The 20509-nt window shown below is 41.3% G+C and overlaps 1 protein-coding gene across 5 annotated transcripts in view; it reads left to right on the top strand.

Annotated features, from left to right (window-relative positions):
* PTPRM (protein tyrosine phosphatase receptor type M) overlaps positions 1-20509 on the top strand; it is an 805568-nt gene that overhangs the window by 360943 nt on the left and 424116 nt on the right. For all 5 annotated transcript variants that reach the window (XM_028480386.1, XM_028480385.1, XM_028480384.1 and 2 more), the window contains exon 7: positions 2497-2790. In XM_028480386.1, coding sequence (XP_028336187.1) covers positions 2497-2790 — 294 coding nt within the window. The remainder of the gene's footprint in view (positions 1-2496; positions 2791-20509) is intronic.

Raw genomic sequence — 20509 nt, 5'->3', positions numbered from 1 at the left:
ATGGAGGTTCCTTAAAAAACTAAAAATAGAACTACCATATGACCCAGCAATCCCACTACTGGGCATATACCCTGAGAAAACCATAATTCAAAAAGAGTCATGTACCACAATGTTCATTGCAGCACTATTTACAATAGCCAGGACATGGAAGCAACCTAAGTGTCCATCGACAGATGAATGGTTAAAGAAGATGTGGCACATATATACAATGGAATATTACTCAGCCATAAAAAGGAACAAAACTGGGTCATTTGTAGAGATGTGAATGGAACTAGAGCCTGTCATACAGAGTGAAGTAAGTCAGAGAGAAAAACAAGTATCGTATATTATCGCATATATGTGGAACCTAGAAAAATGGTACAGATGACCCAGTTTGCAGGGCAGAAATAGAGACACAGGCGTAGAGAACAAACGTATGGATACCAAGGGGGGAAAGTGGCGGGGGGTGGTGGTGGTGGTGGGATGAACTGGGAGATTGGGATGGACATGTATACACTAATATGTATAAGGTGGATAACTAATAAGAACCTAGTGTATAAAAAAATAAAATTCAAAAAAAATTTATTCTTATTCTTGTACAGATTCTTTCAGCAACCCCAAAGTCCTTTTGAATGGCTGTCTCAATGATTTCCAAATTCTAGTTGAATCTTTCATTTGATTTAACATATTTGGTACTCTTCTTAATGGGGAACTAATAGAGAAAATAGTCTCGGGACAAATAAGCATTAAAGTCCTATCTGTTTTAGGATACCAGTGACAACGTCCTAAATGAATTGTGTGCTCACTAACCTTTGTGGCTTTGCCCCGAGTTATGTTTTGAATGGCAGTTCAGGAACCCTTGCTAGCATTTGCAACTTCAAAGTAATTAACTGCTCTTTCAGCCTGCCTATGTAAATGTCTTAGGATATACTATGAAAGGCCCATTTCATGTCTTGGTTCAAGGAATCTCCTAATGATGTAAATTGATGTTAAATTATTATGAGTTGAATCAAAACTATCTAAAGAAACGAAGAGCTAGCACAAAGTTGTAGTTTATAAATAATAGGAACAATATTTTAGTAAATTGGCGCTAAATTTATGGTCCCCCAAATAAAATTCATCTTTTAAGTGTCTTATTTAGACTCAGTCTCATGAGATTTCCCCAGCTATTTAAAAAGTCAGTATGACTTACCACACCTTGAATATGTTAAAGAATGAAGATGCCCCAACCCAACAAAAGGAACTTGTGTTGCTGGTTTCTTGTTGGTCTAGGGATCTACCTGGTATCATCTTAGGGGCCAACCTCAGATGGGACCAGCTGTCGTGAGGTCCCCATCAGCAGGAAACATGACAGGGAGCAACGGGTTATGTCTGCTATGGAGCAGACAGGTGCATATGCCAGTAAAAGAATAGCAGGCTTTATTTTACATGCATTTGTGTGAGCTAAATGAGGAGCTAAAAACAAAAGCACACCAAAAGGCCCAAACCACCTGCAGAAACATCCTTGAAAAAAATCACTAGGACTTAACATTTTCTCCGATGGAGATTCATTAAATAGAAATACATTATTTCATACAGTTATCTCCTTCCCTAATGTCATGTGTGGTGCCACTCACAGTGACACTGGCACATGGAATGCCTTTATTTGGTGCCTGGAGAGCCATTCAGCTGCCACCTGATATACTGTTGAAAACAAGATTGCCTCTCTCTCCTGTCTCAGACAAAAATCCAGAAAAAGTCAGTCTCAGGTTTTCAACAATGAGAGAGACCTTCCTGGGTTGTAAAGAGTGTTTGCCATTGATTGCTTAGAGTTTTATCAAGCTGGGCATGACTTGTGCTTTGCTTTAGAGCTTTTCTTTCTATTCACTGCTTTAATAAGACTCATTACTGCAAGATCCCTGAACAGTGGTGGTGCTGGACTTTATCACCCCAAGTGCTCACTGCTCCTGGAGAAGAACGAGTCCATTGGGATAGCTTTTGGGGGGAAACCAGTCATCCTGGAAATGCATTTATGATGAGATAAACTATAATTTCATCCGTGTTTTTCAAGTGATGATATCTTTGGAATACAAATATAAGGAGACTGAATTTAATGATATAACTAATACCTTGGGTGATTTTGAAGACACTCGGGGGATTTTTTTTTTTTTTTTTTTTTATTCTTGACAATGGAGAGACTTCTAGAGCTTAATTACTACCACTTGAGAGAGTTTTCACAAGTTACTTTTAGCGCAGAAAAATCCTTTGGTGCCTATGTAGCTGTTCGAGAAAAATGAATTGTGTCCTAAAACAAACTGGGGATGTACCTACCTGAGCAGGCTTCGGTTTTAACGATGGCTTATTTCACAGATGTGAACACTATGCAAACCTCCCTCAGTATGCTTTTTCGTATTAACCTGAGCAAAACCATTCTCATCAGTTCATTGCTGAAATGTTAATGTCTTCCCTGTTTTAGTAATTGATGTGCATTTAGCTCTTCTCAAGTGTCTGAAGGATGGCCTCCGGTTTGCCTTTCAGAGCCCCCTGTCCCCATCGCGCCCCCTCAGCTGGCCTCCGTGGGGGCCACCTACCTGTGGATCCAGCTCAACGCCAACTCCATCAATGGCGATGGGCCCATCGTGGCCCGGGAGGTGGAATACTGCACCGCCAGCGGGAGCTGGAGCGACCGGCAACCAGTGGACTCCACGAGCTACAAGATCGGGCACCTCGACCCGGACACAGAGTATGAGATCAGCGTGCTTCTCACCCGGCCAGGGGAGGGCGGCACCGGTTCTCCTGGGCCCGCTCTCAGAACCAGAACCAAGTGTGCTGGTGAGTCCGGGGATGCTGGGACCGCTTGTCAGTGTCTTCTGGGTTTTGACCTGCAACCTCCATGCAGGTGGCTCACGCTTCCCTCAGCTCTGCTGGGACCCTGTCTGGGTACAGAGGGTCCCTTCACCTGTGGACAGCAACCCAATAGCCTGTGGACTTCAAACCTCAAGGCTTGGTATCTCTCAGGAGGCCTCCGCCCCCTTCCCCCCCCATTCTTAATTTACACCTTCCTAGGAGTATCACCTAATTCATACGGGAATATTCCAAAGTTGACAGAAACTGTTTGCTTTAATGATGTCTGCTCATAGGTCAACGCCTCTCATCTGGGTCCCTTTGTTTTTATGTTCCCTGTTGATGTGCTTGTAGCCTCGAGGGCCTTTGGAAGGCTAGATTCCATCTTAACGATAGCTTTAAAGCTGTGTTTTTATGGACGGATATTGAATGGAGGGGCTGCTTGCCAATGACATGGGGCCCATTCGTAAAATAAGCCAGGGTGATTTGTGGACTGCACGCTGGCTTTAAATTCTTAGATGGTAAAGTTCTAATTGACTGTGCAGAGCCTGCTCTGTGGGTTGATGGAGAGAGGAATGCAGAGTCTTATAAAAATCAGACCCTAAAGAAAGAGCCCATTAGAGGTTCGAGTGCTGTTTCTGTCTGGCTGCTCTCGGGTCGGAAGTAGAGAGAAGTGACAGGTTGGGATACTGAAGTGTTCTTTCATCATTTAAATGCAGATTCTTGCACTGAATTGAGGGCTGAGGTGAGGAGACTCCAGAAATTTTTTTGGAGATAATTGATTCTTCGGGTGGCATTATTTAAGAGGACACTTATCAATAGGTTTCGTTTCCTCTTAAGTTTAAAAAGTACTCAGAGCGCAGACTAACCCTGTCTGGTAGGAGAAATGATTAAACCTTAACAATGGTAACTGCTTCATTCTTTCTTCATAATTTGGAGTGTATAGTTTCGAAAAGCCCAAAGCTCATGGAAAACAATTATTTTGGTAAAATTATTTTTGTTAGAAGAGGGAACAGGACCCTTTCTCTTCTTGGGGTATGTGCTATTGGGCCTGCCTTGTCCACCCAGGTCTGTTTCCCAAGTCCCACGCCCCCATGGTCATATCACGCTCAGTGCAGAGCCTCTGGTCTAAGAACTGTGGTGATTCCCACAGCCGCCATGGGCGGTCCAAGGAGAAGGGAGTTTGACAACACTTTCTCTTCCTCATTTCTCTACACCATGTCATCTCCTCTCTCTCTTTAACTGAATAAAATTTCCCTGCCTTTTTTGAAATAATTTATCATCTGTCGTAATGCAAACAATAGCTGTGTAACACTGTATCTATCACTTTACGATATAAGAATTGCCTTCAGATCTGTTATTTATTTTAATAACTGCCTCTTGAAGTCTCTGGGGCCAATACTGTGACCCCCTTACTAGGGGCGGGGAAATAGAAACCCCTGCCGTCCTCCACACATGCTCTGTGAGCAGTAAGTTTGTGTTCTTTCACTTCAGCGTTATCTTGAGGAATCCTGTTTGGGGGCATGGTGCTAGATCGTCTTCCTTCCTCTCCAAAGGAAGGTTAGAGTCCCATTGTCTAGGCTGGAGAAAGGATCCAATCTGTCATTCTAGTCACTGACAACCCCACCTACCTATTGTTTTCAGTTCTGTTCTTTTGTCTTTTCTCCTGGTTTTGTGCCTGTACATTTCAGGTATCAACATGATTATTATCTACATTTCCCCTAAATATAAGGCATGCATCTCTGTTTTCAAGAAGCCTTTTTGTTACAGCTGCATGATGTGTAAATGTAGAAACTTTCATAGTAGAATGGCAGTCCTTTTTTAAAACATTAAAACCAATCCTGAATGGATATTTGCATGCCAGCCCTGTGCCTTAGAGGTTTAATCTCACTTAAGCACGGAAGCCTGATGAGAAAGCAGGCTTTTTCCTCTTACCATCTGTAACCTGCCGTGGACGCTGTTGCATACCTGTCCTGCACGGGGATTGAGCATTTTTGAAAAAGCTGTGGTCGAACAAGTCAATCTTAGGAAATAGAAATATGTTAGGTGAGAGGGTCAAAGCTAGAAATGAGGGGGAGATGCTGGGCGGGTGAGGAAAGGGAAGTTGAATGAGCCTTTTACTGTCGGAAGAAATACAGTTTCACCCTTTGTTGAACTGAGACTTTTGAGAAAATCTGCAGGAGAGCTTGTTGACTGCTCAGGTGAGCCGTGTAAAATCGTGGTATGCAGGACGGAGTGAAAAGGGGGAAGGTGGATGCTACACACTCTAGACTGAAAAATGTGCTAACAGTCCCGGCCTCTTCCTCAGCTGGTTCGCGAGCGTTCAGGGTTCTGAAAGAGCAAGTCACGGATCTCAAAACCTGAGAGAGACACTGAGCATTCTGCAAAGCAGATGGAAGATGGAAAATGGCCTTGGCCAGGCATGAACAGTGGATGAATCTAATAGGGTGACAGGTAGTAGGAATAATTGGGCATCCATCCCGTGTGGTTTAAAAGGCCAAGAGTCTGTGTTGGGAATTTAGAGTAATAAAATTTAGCAGCAGCACATATAAAAAAAGAGACTGAGGATTAGGTTTAAATACATATGCATCTACAGTACGGTCCATATTCTGTTAATCACTCTGTAATGCTGTTGCCTCACCACCCCCTCCAAAAAACAAAAACAAAAAACAAACAAACAAAAAACCCTAATAGGGCTTCCCTGGTGGCGCAGTGGTTGAGAGTCCGCCTGCCGATGCAGGGGACGCGGGTTCGCGCCCCGGTCCGGGAAGATCCCACATGGCGCGGAGCGGCTGGGCCCGTGAGCCGTGGCCGCTGAGCCTGCGCGTCTGGAGCCTGTGCTCTGCAACGGGAGAGGCCACAGCAGTGAGAGGCCTGCGTACTGCAAAAAAACAAAACAAAACAAAACAAACCCTAATATAAGTGTAGGTTGCATTAAGAAAGCAAAGCCTATGTTGTAGGTGGTGATAGTCTTTTTCTACCAGTGCTGGGAAGCCTCCCTATTATTGTTACACTTACTTCTGGTCCCCATTTTAAGAGAGAAAGCACAGAATAGACTGTGCTCAAGGGAAAGCACCCAGGATAGGAAATGTTCTGGAACTTTGCTCAACCAACGAGGAATGATGGAAGAATTGAGAAAGAGGATGGGGAAGAGCAGGGTGTCTGTGCAGATTTGACAAGAGCTAAGTCATGCATAATGAGTTTCCAGTGGCTGGTGGGTTCAGGCAGAACCTGGCATTGTAGAAGGAGATTCTGTACTCACGAGAGGATTGAGTTGGCTGAACCTGAAGGCCTCTTCAACATGAAGAGTCTATGTTCTCCTCCTAATGAAATGATCCAGTGTATATTTCTACCCTGAACGTCTCAGAGTTCATTTTTATTTTATCCTTTTCCAAATTCTCCCTAATCATGCGTATCGACTGCTCTGCTGGGCAGTGGAGGTCTGTGATGACGTTTGCAAAAATCGGAGCAAATGGCGGGGGGGCAAACACTGAGTTTTTCATACAGCTAAACAGGTTAAATTTGAAAGACTGACTCTTTTTTTTTTTTTTTTGGTTTTTTTTTTGGCGGTACACGGGCCTCTCACTGTTGTGGCCTCTCCCGTTGCGGGGCACAGGCTCCGGACGCACAGGCTCAGCGGCCATGGCTCACGGGCCCAGCCTCTCTGTGGCATGTGGGATCTTCCCGGACCGGGGCACGAACCCGTGTCCCCTGCATCGGCAGGCGAACTCTCAACCGCTGCGCCACCAGGGAAGCCTGAAAGACTGACTCTTATTCTGAGCTTCCCGCCTGGTTTTGTGCTAAAATATCACTTTCATGAAATGCCAGTGCCTGAGGATACTACGGCTGGAGTCAGCAGTTGAGAATTTGGGCTCTGGCACCAGGCTGCCTGCGTTTGAGTCCTGGCTCTGCACAGAGCTAGACATGTGACCTTGGGAAGATTTCGTACCTTCTCTGAGTTTCTCTTGTCTTATCTATGAAACAGGGGTGATAATAATAGTGTTGTATCTCCTAGTGTGGCTGTGAAGCCTGAAGGAGCTGATGTGCATGTAAGGTGCCTAGGACAGAACCTTACACATAACAAGTAGTCAATACAAGTTAACTGCCTGTGGCGAAAAAAAATTATCTTTTAACATTTTCATTCAAAAGAATTAGATGTTGGCAACCTGATGTTGTTGCCTTAGATTACTTATCTGGTAAATTGAAAATCAGAGGGATACAGTTTTATATTTGGACTCAGAGAATCCCCTGCATTTGGCCATTGCATCCATGCCAGACGCCGTTCTCTGATTCTTTTTCTATCAAATCTGTTTCTTTTGGAGAAGCTCTGTTTTCATTTTGGTGCTGCACCCATGGGGCCTGTCCTATCACGCTGTGGTGACGCCCATGAAACTGTATTGCGTTTCATGCATTGAAATGGAAAGATCACTGTTTATGACCCATCTCTGCGCTCTGGAATTGATTTTCATGTGTGGCTTGTAGATGCGATCTCATCACCTGGTCATATTTCTTTCAAGAATCCTACGGGAGCACACTGCCAGACCTCTTGCTTCTTATGCTTCTGAAAATTATTTTCAGATATATGCACAGGCTCTTGCACGTGTGACCCTGATCAAATCACTTGGCTTCTCTGATTCTCCAAATAGGAGCCCTCGACACCTGCCCTGATAATATCAAAGGTGTTTTTGAAGATAGGGTTACACATTATCTGTAAAGGTATTTTACACATGAGAAAAGGCCCTGCCAACATGGGATATTAAAAGTGATTATAGGGCTTCCCTGGTGGCGCAGTGGTTGAGAGTCCGCCTGCCGATGCGGGGGACGCGGGTTCGTGCCCCGGTCCGGGAAGATCCCACATGCCGGGGAGCGGCTGGGCCCGTGAGCCATGGCCACTGAGCCTGCGTGTCTGGAGCCTGTGCTCCGCAACGGGAGAGGCCACGACGGTGACAGGCCCGCGTACCGCAAAAAAAAAAAAAAAAAAAGTGATTATAGCCAGGAGCTACTTTGAAGATTTATACACATATCTACTTATTTTTCAACTTTGCATTTCAGCTATAGTTGGGAAACCTCAGAGAGCTGAAATTATTTCAGTATCCAGTGAAGCAAAATGCAATTTAGTTTGTGTTTTCTATTATATCTTATATCCTTATAATTATGTGCAGCCTGTATATCACAAGTCATTAACTGGTAGCTACTTGGAAAAGAGAAATGGGTGATGCTGTTAGCTTGATTTTCACAGTGGACTTTTTAAGTGCTTATTTGGGGATATCGCTTTTTATGTATCCTGGTTATTGTTTAACTGTGGCTGAGTGGCTTGCTGATAACTGGTACCAGGACTTAAAACAGGATGATGGTAAACTAATGACTTAACAATTAGGATTGGTGAGAGTGAGGAGAAGCTGAACTGAAATGTGTTCTTTAGAATTAATATAACTAAAAACCTTTGAAAACAGAATGATTGCACTGTTTAAAAATTCTATGCATAAGAAATTTATTAAGCACCCATATTTGTAAGGCACTCTTTCAGGCCCTAAGGGCAGAGCAACAAGACGAGATCTGGCCTTCAGAGCTGATATATTTGGGGATATTGGAGGGAGTAATTGTACAGGCAATAAATAAATAAATATATGTATGTGTTTGTATATAGAAATATATGTATATTACATACACACACACATATATAATATAATAATGCTATGAAGAGAAATAGAGAAAGAGATAGAGACTGGAAAGGTAGGATTTTTTTTATTCAATTATTTTTTATTTCTAATCGTGCTAAAATAACCTAACATAAAATTTACCTTCTTAACCATTTCTAAATGTACGGTTCAGTAGCGTTCCGTACACTCAGTCAATTTCCAAGACTTTTTCATTTTGCAAAACTGAAACTCCATACCCCTTCCCCCCTCTTCCCCCCTGGCAACCCCCGTTCTACTTTCTGTATGAGTTTGATGGCTCGAGGTCCCTCATGTAAGTGGAATCGTTCAGAATTTGTCCTTCTGTGCCTGGCTTATTCACTTAGCGTAATGTCTTCAAGGTTCATCCATATGGTAGCATGGGCGATTGCACCTTTGTAATTACTCTGATAATATTGTATGGTGTATACTTAGTTTATGGGATTCTTTCTAAACCCCTTTGAGACTTTAAGCAATTGCATTGGTTTTCAATGAATAATTCTCGAAGTTTAAAAACGTTTTATCTTTCTGACTTGTGGAAATCTTGCCTCCTAGGGTAGGTGGTAATGCTGTGTTTCCAGAGAGTTCAAGTATATGCATATAAGTGCTGCATCAGGATGGTATAGCCATCCCATCAACAGACAGCCTTCTGTTTGTCAAGAATAACGAGTGAGATAAGAAATTGGAGGGTTTTTTTTTTGTTTGTTTTTGTTTTTTGCGGTACGCGGGCCTCTCACTGTTGTGGCCTCTCCCGGAGAGAGGAGCACAGGCTCCGGACGCACAGGCTCAGCGGCCATGGCTCACGGGCCCAGCCGCTCTGTGGCATGTGGGATACTCCCGGACTGGGGCACGAACCGTGTCCCCTGCATCGGCAGGCGGACTCTCAACCACTGCGCCACCAGGGAAGCCCTGGAGGGTTTTTTAAAATAATGAACCATTCTTTTAAACTAGTAAGGGGGGGTACATTTTATATTTGTAGAGAGGTATATATTTGTTCTATATATGCCTAGCTAGAACCTTTTCTGGGACTGTAATAAGAACTTGGATTATGTGTTACATTAAATGCATTTTTGTTCTACTTGGGATTTGATAAACACAGTTATAGCTACCTTGTCTATCCTACTTGCAGTGACATGGGAGACGGGCCATACTTTTCATCTACTTCAAGTCACATTGCTCTGTGGCCTGTGAGAGAGTGAATTTATGCTCAGCCTATGGTGGTGTACATTTTTGTGCACCTCCTGTTCTTTGCGATGGTGGTCGTACTGCTGCCCTAGAACAAATGTATTTGTGTAGCTCTCTCCTGCCTTTGCCACGTGCTTGGATGGCCATGGGGAATGTTCCATTAACTACAAGTTAGTGTTCCGTGACGTCTCTTACCATATACCCTGAGACCATCTTTAACATGCTTTATGTAGCAACACGCTCTGTCCTACCAGGCCTAGCCTAAATCTCACTAGATTTAGGTTAATATTGGTTTTGGAGTATTAATTCACCATGTTTGCTAAATGTGACACAGGAGTGACTTGTTTTATTTTATGTTTAATTTTTATTGGAGTATAGTTGATTTACAATGTTGTGTTAGTTTCAGGTGTACAGCAAAGTGAATCAATTATACATATACATATATCCACTCTTTTTTAGATTCTTTTCCCATATAGGCCCTACACAGTATTGAGTAGAGTTCCCTGTACTATATAGTAGGTTCTCATCCGTTATCTATTTTATATATAATAATGTGTATATGTCAATCCCAATCGTTTTAAATACTCTTGAATGGGATTCGCATATGGGAAATGGAAAGTGACGGGTTTCTCGGCAACAGGGCCTTCCATGAAGCCCAAATTGCGTGATACCTGCATTCCACTGAAGGCCGACCTCTCTGTGTCTATTTATTTATTTATTATTCTTAGTTCCTCTTGTGGGGGCAAAAGAGACAATCTGGTTGGGATGGATCTGATCTGAATTTAAACCCTATCAAAACTTGATTTGTTTTCTTCCTAAATCAAGGGTAGCCAGATTTGTCTTTTCTGTACAGAACTGTTGCTGGCATTGCAGTACGCCTTTGGACCCGCACAGATCACCCACGGGCACTGGGGGGCAGGTGGGAGCCCATCTAAGACCTGGCAAAGGCTGAGATTCAGAATGAATACAGGCCAAGACCTCATTGGATGGAACATAATTTATTTTTCATTTAAGTTTATTTACCAGGGAAAAACATTAAAGTGTGGTAATTCTAATTCTAAAAGAGCTCTGCCAAAGGGCAACAGGTTTTTTTAATGCATTTCCAACACATTAAACCATTTAATGGTTTAATGTGACTTCCCTGGTGGCACAATGGTTAGGAATCCGCCTGCCAATACAGGGGACACAGGTTCGAGCCCTGGTCCAGGAAGATCCCACATGCCGCAGAGCAGCTAAGCCCGTGCTCCACAGCTACTGAGCCTGTGCTCTAGAGCCAGCGAGCCACAACTACTGAGCCTGAGTGCCACATGTTGAACAATTTCCAACACATTAAACCATTAAAACCTTTCTTTTTTTTTTTTTGAATTTTATTTTATTTGTTTTTTTATACAGCAGGTTCTTATTAGTTATCTATTTTATACATATTAGTGTATATATGTCAATCCCAATCTCCCAGTTCATCCTCCCCGCCACCCTGCTTTCCCCCCTTGGTGTCCATACATTTGTAAGAACCTTTCTTAATTATAAACATTAAAAGGGTATTAAAAAGTATCTGCCCTATTAGTCTGCAGATGTAAATACATGGCGCTGGGTAGTGCTTCGCAAGTGGGCAGAGGACAGGTGCAGAGCAGGAACGTGGCACCTTTTTTATTATAATATATTCAGTCCCTGCCTTGCAGGCTTTCGTGCCCCAGAGGCTGTAATACCCAAACCTGAAACCCTGCCTTTAAACACGGAGTCAGCACTTTCCCCGCATCCGAGCCCTAAGGCCATGGCGGGGGAGGAGGGGGATAGGGTTAGAACTACTGGAGCAACTCTGTATGAGAGGTTTGGAAAGGCCTCTAGGAAGACCAGACAGATGGAGGTGGTTGCTTTCAGAGTCCTCGTTATCCTGCCTCTGTGACTCTGAAGTGCCCTGGTAGTTCTAGAAGGTGCCAAGCAGGCCCCTTGACGGTGAAGAGTAAGCATTGCTAACAGACTTCTAGGTGTGAGGTTGAAGGCTTTGTAGGCAGCTCCCTGTGTAGCTTTGAATGCACTGAGGAGGGAAAGAAATTTAAGAGAGAGACCCGGGGATTATCAGTCAGTGGCTGTGGCTTCCCCCGGCCGTACCTCTGATGGGCCATTTGACACTGAAGAAAATCGCAGAACCCGCTGGGCTGCGTTTTGTATGTGTTATCAATGAAGGGCTTGACCAAATTCCTGGTTCTGGTGCCGGGATCCCATCAGTCTCTGTCACAGGGGCTTTGCTGTCATAGAGAAACATCCTTGTGGTCAGGATTAGTCCCCTATTAAGTACCGACTCCAGCATGCTGAGTGAGCCTAAGGCCACCAGAAGGTTGAAGGATGCTTCTGCTTCCCACAGCAGTATCTTCTAGAAAGAGGAAGACACCCACTAAATCTTAACCTGGGCAGTTTTTAAAGAGACCCTGGGTCATCTAAATCTTTCCCCAAATCTCTTATATATTTAAAAAAAAAATTAGTACTGAGAATGAAATTTTTAATTTTTATTGGAGCAAATGCCTTAGTTCCTTCTCAGACTTATGATTCAGTAGAGTTCTATTTTGTGATTTCTATGTAAGCATTTCTCATAGACTGGGTCCTCTGCATAATCAATGTGCACTGCTTACTTAGGTTATTTGTTAAGACTCAGGGCATGATTGAACATTCTACATTGCCTTCGTGAATATTTCAGACATATTCAGAGAAGACAGTGTCCATTGGTTAACTTCTTTCACTTTAAAGTCTGCCTGACTTGGGGTGAGTGCTGGTTCTGACACTAACAGCTAAAAAATATCTCAACAAATTACTAAACCTAGGAACCTAAGTTTCTAATAATTCTAGTCTGTTTTCTACCAACACCAGCACCTTCTTTTCATAGCACTGTTGGGAGAATTAAATGCGCTAAATGCATGAGAAATGGTTAGCAGAGAACTTTGGTCGCTCTGAAGTCGGAGTATTGGGCTGGCCAAAAAGTTCGTTCGGGTCTTTACATACTATGTTGAGGAAAACCCAATAGGTCTGCTAGCAAATTCTGATAAAACGGATACACTTATTGCGACTGAGGATACACACTATTATGGTAAAATCTTCCAATAGGACGTTTAAGCTGGTCAGATGGGTTTTGGTTGACACACTCACCAAATTGCAGTTTGCTTTAAGTAAAACAAAAAATAGATGTACATCCTCAAGCTAATGTCAAAAGCTGTTGCAATATTCACTGGAAACTGGGAAAACCGTGCATTTTTGACTCTTTCCCATGTTGTTGGGAAAAAGCACAGTGACCCAAAGTCCCTGAAGGGTGGCAAAGAAGTAGGATAACTGTGAAGACTTTGTTCACGTGTGAGGCGTCAGTCTGCAGTGGTGGTTGCCATTATTCGTGACCCGTTTTTTGACACATTAGCCCTTGGAAGAGCACTGCCCCAGGCCCTAACACCTCTGAGTTTGCTGAGAACACACAAAGCCTGACAAGCACAGTGTGATTAGAGCAGTAAGGCAGCCTCTCACTGTGATGGAGGCATCCTGGCGGACGTCTTCCCCTTTGCCCATTTACCTGCAGACATCAGGAAGGTATATAAGACCCTCATGGAATGAGACTGGAGGTGAGGGTCCTGATGCTGTGGATATAAGGGACTGAAGTGTGCACAGGTAAATTCTTCCCCTGTGGACTGCTTCTGAGACAGGCTGTACCTGGCTTCTGAGCCCCTGACCCAAGAGCAGAAAGAACTAGTCTCAGTATGGCCTTTGTCTTCAGGACATTTCAGGAAAAGTTCACGCACCCTTAACTCGCCAGGTTCACTCTGGGTTTGTGCCTCAAACGCAGCAAATCCAATTTCACGTATTGGGAAATAGATGGATTTTATCTTTGACCTCATAGATCTCATGTGCTTCTATCCATCTTGCCTAGGCAGGCTCAGATTCATCCTCCTCTTATCACACCAGCTCTCAGCTCGTTTGTCCTCTTTAATGTGGATGGATAACTAACTCACTGGAACACATTCAGTGGCATCTGGGCTCCGATTAGAACTTGCCTGCTTCATCTGTAAGGATAATGGCGCTCCCATTGTTAAAAACTAAATTAAAAAGAAGTAAAATAAATGAGAGCTAAAACTTGCAGAGTGATAACAACAGATTATGAAAGCTTGACGATATGTCACAATTTTAGTTTATGAGGGTTAACCACATTCCTGTGTTTGGGTAATATTTTTATAAATTAATTTTAAGAATACAAAGAACCGGTAATTGCATTACCTATTAGAATAAATTTTGAGTGAATAGAAAGCTTTAAAAATGAATAATGCATATAAATGAAATTAAAACTACAAATAGCAGAAATTTTATTAGGAAGTATGGTTATACCTATTATTAAAATAAGAAAGATAATAGAACAGTTTGAGATCAAGATTGCTGATCTTCCATCCATGTTATTACCTTTGTAGAATGAGTAATATAAGTAATATAACTACTCAGGTAAAATATTTCTATTGACCAAATAGCAATATTTCTTTCTTACAGATCTAGACAAGTGACTATAGACATGGATTTATAGCTGACATTGAAAACTCTTTCTAGCATATATTAACAGTAGAAAAGATACAGGTATTAACATATATTTCCGTTAGGTGTTATATATTGTTACATATTTACTATTCTTTAGCTAGACTATATTGCTCTTAAGTTGGATCATGAATTCATCATACATAACATTTTATTTGTTAATGTTTGTAGCTTGTTGATCTATTTTAATTACTGAATTCATAGGTACCATATAAGAAGGCAAAAAATATGGAAATATATAGTGAAGAAGGTCATAGATTTCCTCATCTTTCTTGCAGTTCCTTTCTTGGGGATAATACTTTGGTGTTTATCTTTGCACATCTCTCTCTATGCCCATTTAGACATATAAATATCAATCTATGTCCCAGGTCTGTTACTTACTAGTTCTAACAACGTGATATTATATTCTACGTAAGGTTCTGCAGTTTGATTTCACATCAGTCAGTACTCTCTGAACATCTCTCTAGTGGCTGGAGTCCAGTGCAATATTTATATATCTTTAACTCACTCTTAGTAGTAGCTACTTATTATTATGAAATATGGATACCATAATTATTCAGCCCTTCCCCCTTTTGATGGATAGTCACTGTTGTTCTTTCTATTAAAAATATTTCAGTAAATATCTATAAATGTATCTGCTTTTATTATTTTTTATTTCTGTAGGTTACAGTTTTCAGACAGAATTGGTGGGCCAAAGATACATGCATTTAAGATTTTAGTAGACGTCACATTACTTTCCAGAAGGTTCTAGCAAGTTAAACTCCATCAGCAAAGTGTGAGAATGTTAGTTTCTAGACATGCTTTTGAGATTGTATATTAATGATCTTTTACAATTTATCAATTTATCAGTTTAGAAATGGTGTGTTACTATATTAATTTGCATTTTACTATTTTTCATGTGTGTATTGACTATATATTTTTTTAACATCTTTATTGGAGTATAATTGCTTTACAGTGTTGTGTTAGTTTCTGCTGTAAAACAAAGTGAATCAGCTGTACGCATATGTATATCCCCATATCCCCTCCCTCTTGCATCTCCCTCCCACCCTCCTTGTCCCACCCCTCTAGGTGGTCGCAAAGCACTGAGCTGATCTCCCTGTGCTATGAAGCTGCTTCCACTAGCTGTCTGTTTTACATTTGGTAGTGTATATATGTCAATGTTACTCTTTCACTTCGTCCCAGCTTACCCTTCCCCCTCCCCGTGTCCTCAAGTCAATTCTCTACGTCTCTGTCTTTATTCCTGTCCTCCCCCTAGGTTCATCAGAACCATATTTTTTCTTTTAGATTCCATATATATATGTATTATCATACGGTATTTGTTTTTCTCTTTCTGACTTACTTCACTCTGTATGACAGAATCTAGGTCCATCCACCACACTACAAATAACTCAATTTCATTTCCTTTTATGGCTGAGTAATATTCCATTGTATATATGTGCCACATCTTCTTTATCCATTCATCCGTTGATGGACACTTAGCTTGCTTCCATTTCCTGGCTATTGTAAATAGTGCTGCAATGAACATGGTGGTACATGACTCTTTTTGAATTGGATTGGGTTGTTTGTTTTTTTGATATTGAGCTGCATGAGCTGCTTGCATATTTTGGAGATTAATCCTCTGTCAGTTGCTTCGTTTGCAAATATTGTCTCCCATTCTGAGGATTGTCTTTTCATCTTGTTTATGGTTTCCTTTGCTGTGCGAAAGCTTTTAAGCTTCATTAGGTCCCATTTGTTTATTTTTGTTTTTATTTCCATTACTCTAGGAAGTGCATCAAAAAAGATTTTGCTGTGATTTACGTCAAAAAGTGTTCTTGCTATGTTTTCCTCTAAGAGTTTTGGAGTGTCTGGCCTTACATTTAGGTCTTTAATCCATTTTGAGTTTATTTTTGTGTGTGGTGTTAGGGAGTGTTCTAATTTTATTCGTTTACATGTAGCTGTCCAGTTTTCCCAGCACCACTTATTGAAGAGGCTGTCTTTTCTCCATTGTATACTCTTGCCTCCTTTATCAAATATAAGGTGACCATAAGTGCGTGGGTTTATCTCTGGGCCTTCTATCCTGTTCCATTGATCTATATTTCTGTGTTTGTGCTTGTACCATACTGTCTGGATTACTGTAGCTTTTCAGTGTAGTCTGAAGTCCGGGCACCTGATTCCTCCAGCTCCGTTTTTCTTTCTCAAGATTGCTTTGGATATTCAGGGTGTTTTGTGTTTCCATACAAATTGTGAATTTTTTTGTTCTAGTTCTGTGAAAAATGCCAGTGTAGTTTGATAGGGATTGCATTGAATCTGTAGATTGCTTTGGGTAGTATAGTCATTTTCATGTTGATTCTTCCAATCCAAGAACATGGTATATCTCTCCATCTCTTTGTATCATCTTTAATTTCTTTCTTCATTGTCTTATAGTTTTCTGCATACAGGTCTTTTGTCTCCTTAGGAAGGTTTATTCCAAGGTATTTTATTCTTTTTGTTGCAAGGGTAAATGGGAGTGTTTCCTTAATTTCTCTTTCAGATTTTCATCATTAGTGTATAGGAATGCACGAGATTTCTGTACATTAATTTTGTATCCTGCTACTTTACCACATTCATTGATTAACTCTAGTAGTTTTCTGGTAGCGTCTGTAGGATTCTCTATGTACAGTATCATGTCATCTGCAAACAGTGACAGCTTTACTTCTTCTTTTCCGATTTGGATACCTTTTACTTCTTTTCCTTCTTTCATTGCTGTGGTTAAACTTCCAAAACTATGTTCAATAATAGTGGTGAGAGTGGGCAAACGTGCATTAATTTTGTATCCTGGTACTTTAGCAAATTCATTGATTAGCTCTAGTAGTTTTCTGGTAACATGTTTAGGATTCTGTATGTATAGTATCATGTCATTTGCAAACAGTGACAGTTTTACTTCTTGTTTCCCCATTTGGATTCCTTTTATTTCTTTTTATTCTCTGATTGCTGTAACTAAAACTTCCAAAACTGTGTTGAATAATAGCGGTTAGACAGGGCAATCTTGTCTTGTTCCTGATCTTAGAGGAAATGCTTTCAGTTTTTCACCATTGAGAACAGTGTTGGCTGTGGGTTTGTCATGTATGGCCTTTATTATGTTGAGGTAAGTACCCTCTATGCCCACTTTCTGGAGGGTTTTTATCATAAATGGGTGTTAAATTTAGTCAAAAGTTTTTTCTGCATCTATTGAGATGATCATATGGTTTTTATCCTTCAGTTTGTGAATATGGTGTATCACATTGATTGATTTGCATATATTGAAGAATCCTTGCATTCCTGGGCTAAACCCCACTTGGTCATGGTGTATGATCCTTTTAATGTGCTGCTGGATTCTGTTTGCTAGTATTTTGTTGAGGATTTTTGCATCTATATTCCTCAGAGGTATTGGCTTGTAGTTTTCTTTTTGTGTGACATCTTTGTCTTGTTTTGGTATCGGGTGATGGTGAACTCGTAGAATGAGTTTGGGAGTGTTCCTCACTCTGCTATATTTGGGAAGAGTTTGAGAAGATAGGTATTAGCTCTTCTCTAAATGTTTGATAGAATTCACCTGTGAAGCCATCTGGTCCTGGGCTTTTGTTTGTTGGAAGATTTTTAATCACAGTTTCAATTTCAGTGCTTGTGATTGGTCTGTTTATAGTTTCTCTTTCTTTCTGGCTCAGTCTCAGAAGGTTTTGCTTTTCTAAGAATTTATCCATTTCTTCCAGGTTGTCCATATTATTGGTATATAGTTGCTTGTAGTAATCTCTCATGAACATTTGTATTTCTGCAGGGTCAGTTGTTACTTCTCCTTTTTCATTTCTAATTTGAGATGTTTCTTGAGGTAGGATTGTATTGCTATAAACTTCCCTCTTAGAACTGCTTTTGCTGCATCCCATAGGTTTTGGTTGACTATATTTTTAATCATCACATTATCTATTTCTATCTTTAGGATGCTATTACAATCTTTTCCTTTTCAATTTGTAGGAGTCTTTTATATAGTAGGGTTATTAACCACTTTTCTGTTATATGTTTTCTAAATATTTTCCCTCATTCTACCATTTGTCTTTTGACTTTATTCACGATACATTTTGTTGAAGAGAAATGTTTACATTTTGTGTAGTTAAATCTGTCAATCATAGCCTTTCGAATTATCCATATATCTTAATCTATGATTAAATTATCACTAGAATTTAAATCAATCCAAATATATTTATTCTAGGTAGATGGTGAGATATGCAGTCACTTTTATTAATCAAACTATTGTTTTTCCAGTGGCTTGTTTTCCAGTCTTATTTTAGAAGGTACTTTCCACATTTTCTTTGAATATTTTAAAAATAGTTAATTTTCACACTTCAGTCTTCAACCAGTGAAATTCTGGTCCAAAAGACATGCAAAGAAGACCACGGGGCTGGGGAGCCTTCTGGAAAAGCTTCCTTTGCTCTTTAATGATGTACAAGGAGAAAGGGTCCTTTCTCACCTTTGGATGTTATGTGACGTGGCTTCCAGGAATGTAGCAGGCATCAAACGACCCCAGGGGAACCAGCTAAATGGACAGCCAGTGGGAAAACTGAGTAGACATAACTGAATTAAAATACCCTCCACACCTCATTTTGGTTCCCCCCTCCCCATTGTCCCTCTCTCCCTTCCTCCCTCCCTCCCTCCTTCTCTCCCTCCTTTTCTTCCCTTATTCAACAACTATTTATGGAGACCTTCTTATTTGATAAACACTCTCCTACGCATGGAGGGCACAGTGGTAAAACACATGAGCACTGGCCCTCACGGACACAGTTTTAATCTATAAAGTCGTCCATTTGTTTTGCAGCACATGCACATATTTCTCTGGAGCAAAGCTTGCAGATATTCCCAGGATAGCAGTAGGGAGGAGATTCTAAAAGGAAACATAAACATTAGGGCACAGAGGAACTTTAGAAATAAATTGTTTTAATCAGGATGCTTTGGGCTGCAAGTAACGTAAAGCCTGCTCATACAAACTAACCACAAAGGAAATGTATCAACCTGGAGTGAGAGGAAGCCCATAGATAAGTCACACTTTGCAGTTTGTTGATTTAGTGGCTCAGTTATAAGTCACACTTTGCAGTTTGTTGATTTAGTGGCTCAGTTATATTACCAGGGACATGAGATCCTTCCAAACCTCTTCTGTGTCAGCTCCAACCCAAAGGTGGTCCTCTTCATGGCCATGAGGAAAACATGGTTTGTTCATAGCTGGTGGAGGGGGAGAGAAACCTTTCCCCAAACCTAGAATATAACTCCTTTCTTTCAATCTGTTAGGCCAACTTAGGACCAATAATAACAACCAGTACATTTTTTTTGAGCTCATTTACTTAGTGTCCTTATTCTCAAATGTTAATGTACTTTAGTGATGTTGGTATACATCAGAATCACCTGGAAGGCTTTTAAAAGATTGCTGGATCCCACTCCAGAGTTTATGATTCAGTAGGTTTGGGGTTGGGCTCAGCAAGTTATATTTCTACCAAATTCCCAAGTGATGCTGATGTTGCTGGTTGAGACTGACTTGGAGCAGTAAAGATGCAGTCTTGCACTAGACACCTATTAGAATGTCCAAAATCCAGAACACTGACAACACCACCTGCTGGTGAGGGTGTGGAGCAACAGGAACTCACATTCAGTGCTGATGGGAATGCAAAATGGTGCAGCCACTTTGGAAGACAGCTCCACACTTTCTTACAAAACTAGAAGTATATTACCACACAGTCCAGCAGGAGTGCTCATTAATATTTACCCAAAGAAGTGGGAAACTTATGTCCACCCAAAAACCCGCCCAAGGATGTTTATAGCAGCTTTATTCATAGTTCCATAACTTGGAAGCAACCAGGATCTCCCTTGGTAGGTGATTGGACAAATAACCTGTAGTCCATCTAGGCAAGTGAATATTATTCAGCGCTAAAGAGAAATGAGCTATCAAGTCATGAAAATATATGAAGGAAATTTAAATGCATATTACCAAGTGAAGGTAGCTAATCTGGAAAGGCTACGTATGTACAATTCCTACTGTGTGAAATTCTAGAAAAGGCAAAACTATGGAGACAGTAAAAAGATCAGTGGTTGCCAGGAGGTAGAAGGGAGGGAGTGATGAGGAGGCAGAACAGAGGGGATTTTTAGGGCAGTAAAAATATTCTGTATGGGGCTTCCCTGGTGGCGCAGTGGTTGAGAATCCGCCTGCCGATGCAGGGGACACGGGTTCGTGCCCCGGTCTGGGAAGATCCCACATGCTGCGGAGTGGCTGGGCCCGTGAGCCATGGCGGCTGAGCCTGTGCGTCCGGAGCCTGTGCTTC

The sequence above is a fragment of the Physeter macrocephalus genome, chromosome 19 (assembly GCF_002837175.3).
Source record: "Physeter macrocephalus isolate SW-GA chromosome 19, ASM283717v5, whole genome shotgun sequence".
Classification (NCBI taxonomy): Eukaryota; Metazoa; Chordata; class Mammalia; order Artiodactyla; family Physeteridae; genus Physeter; species Physeter macrocephalus.
Note: the sequence above shows the minus strand (reverse complement) of the source record. Positions and strands in the feature narration are given on the sequence as shown.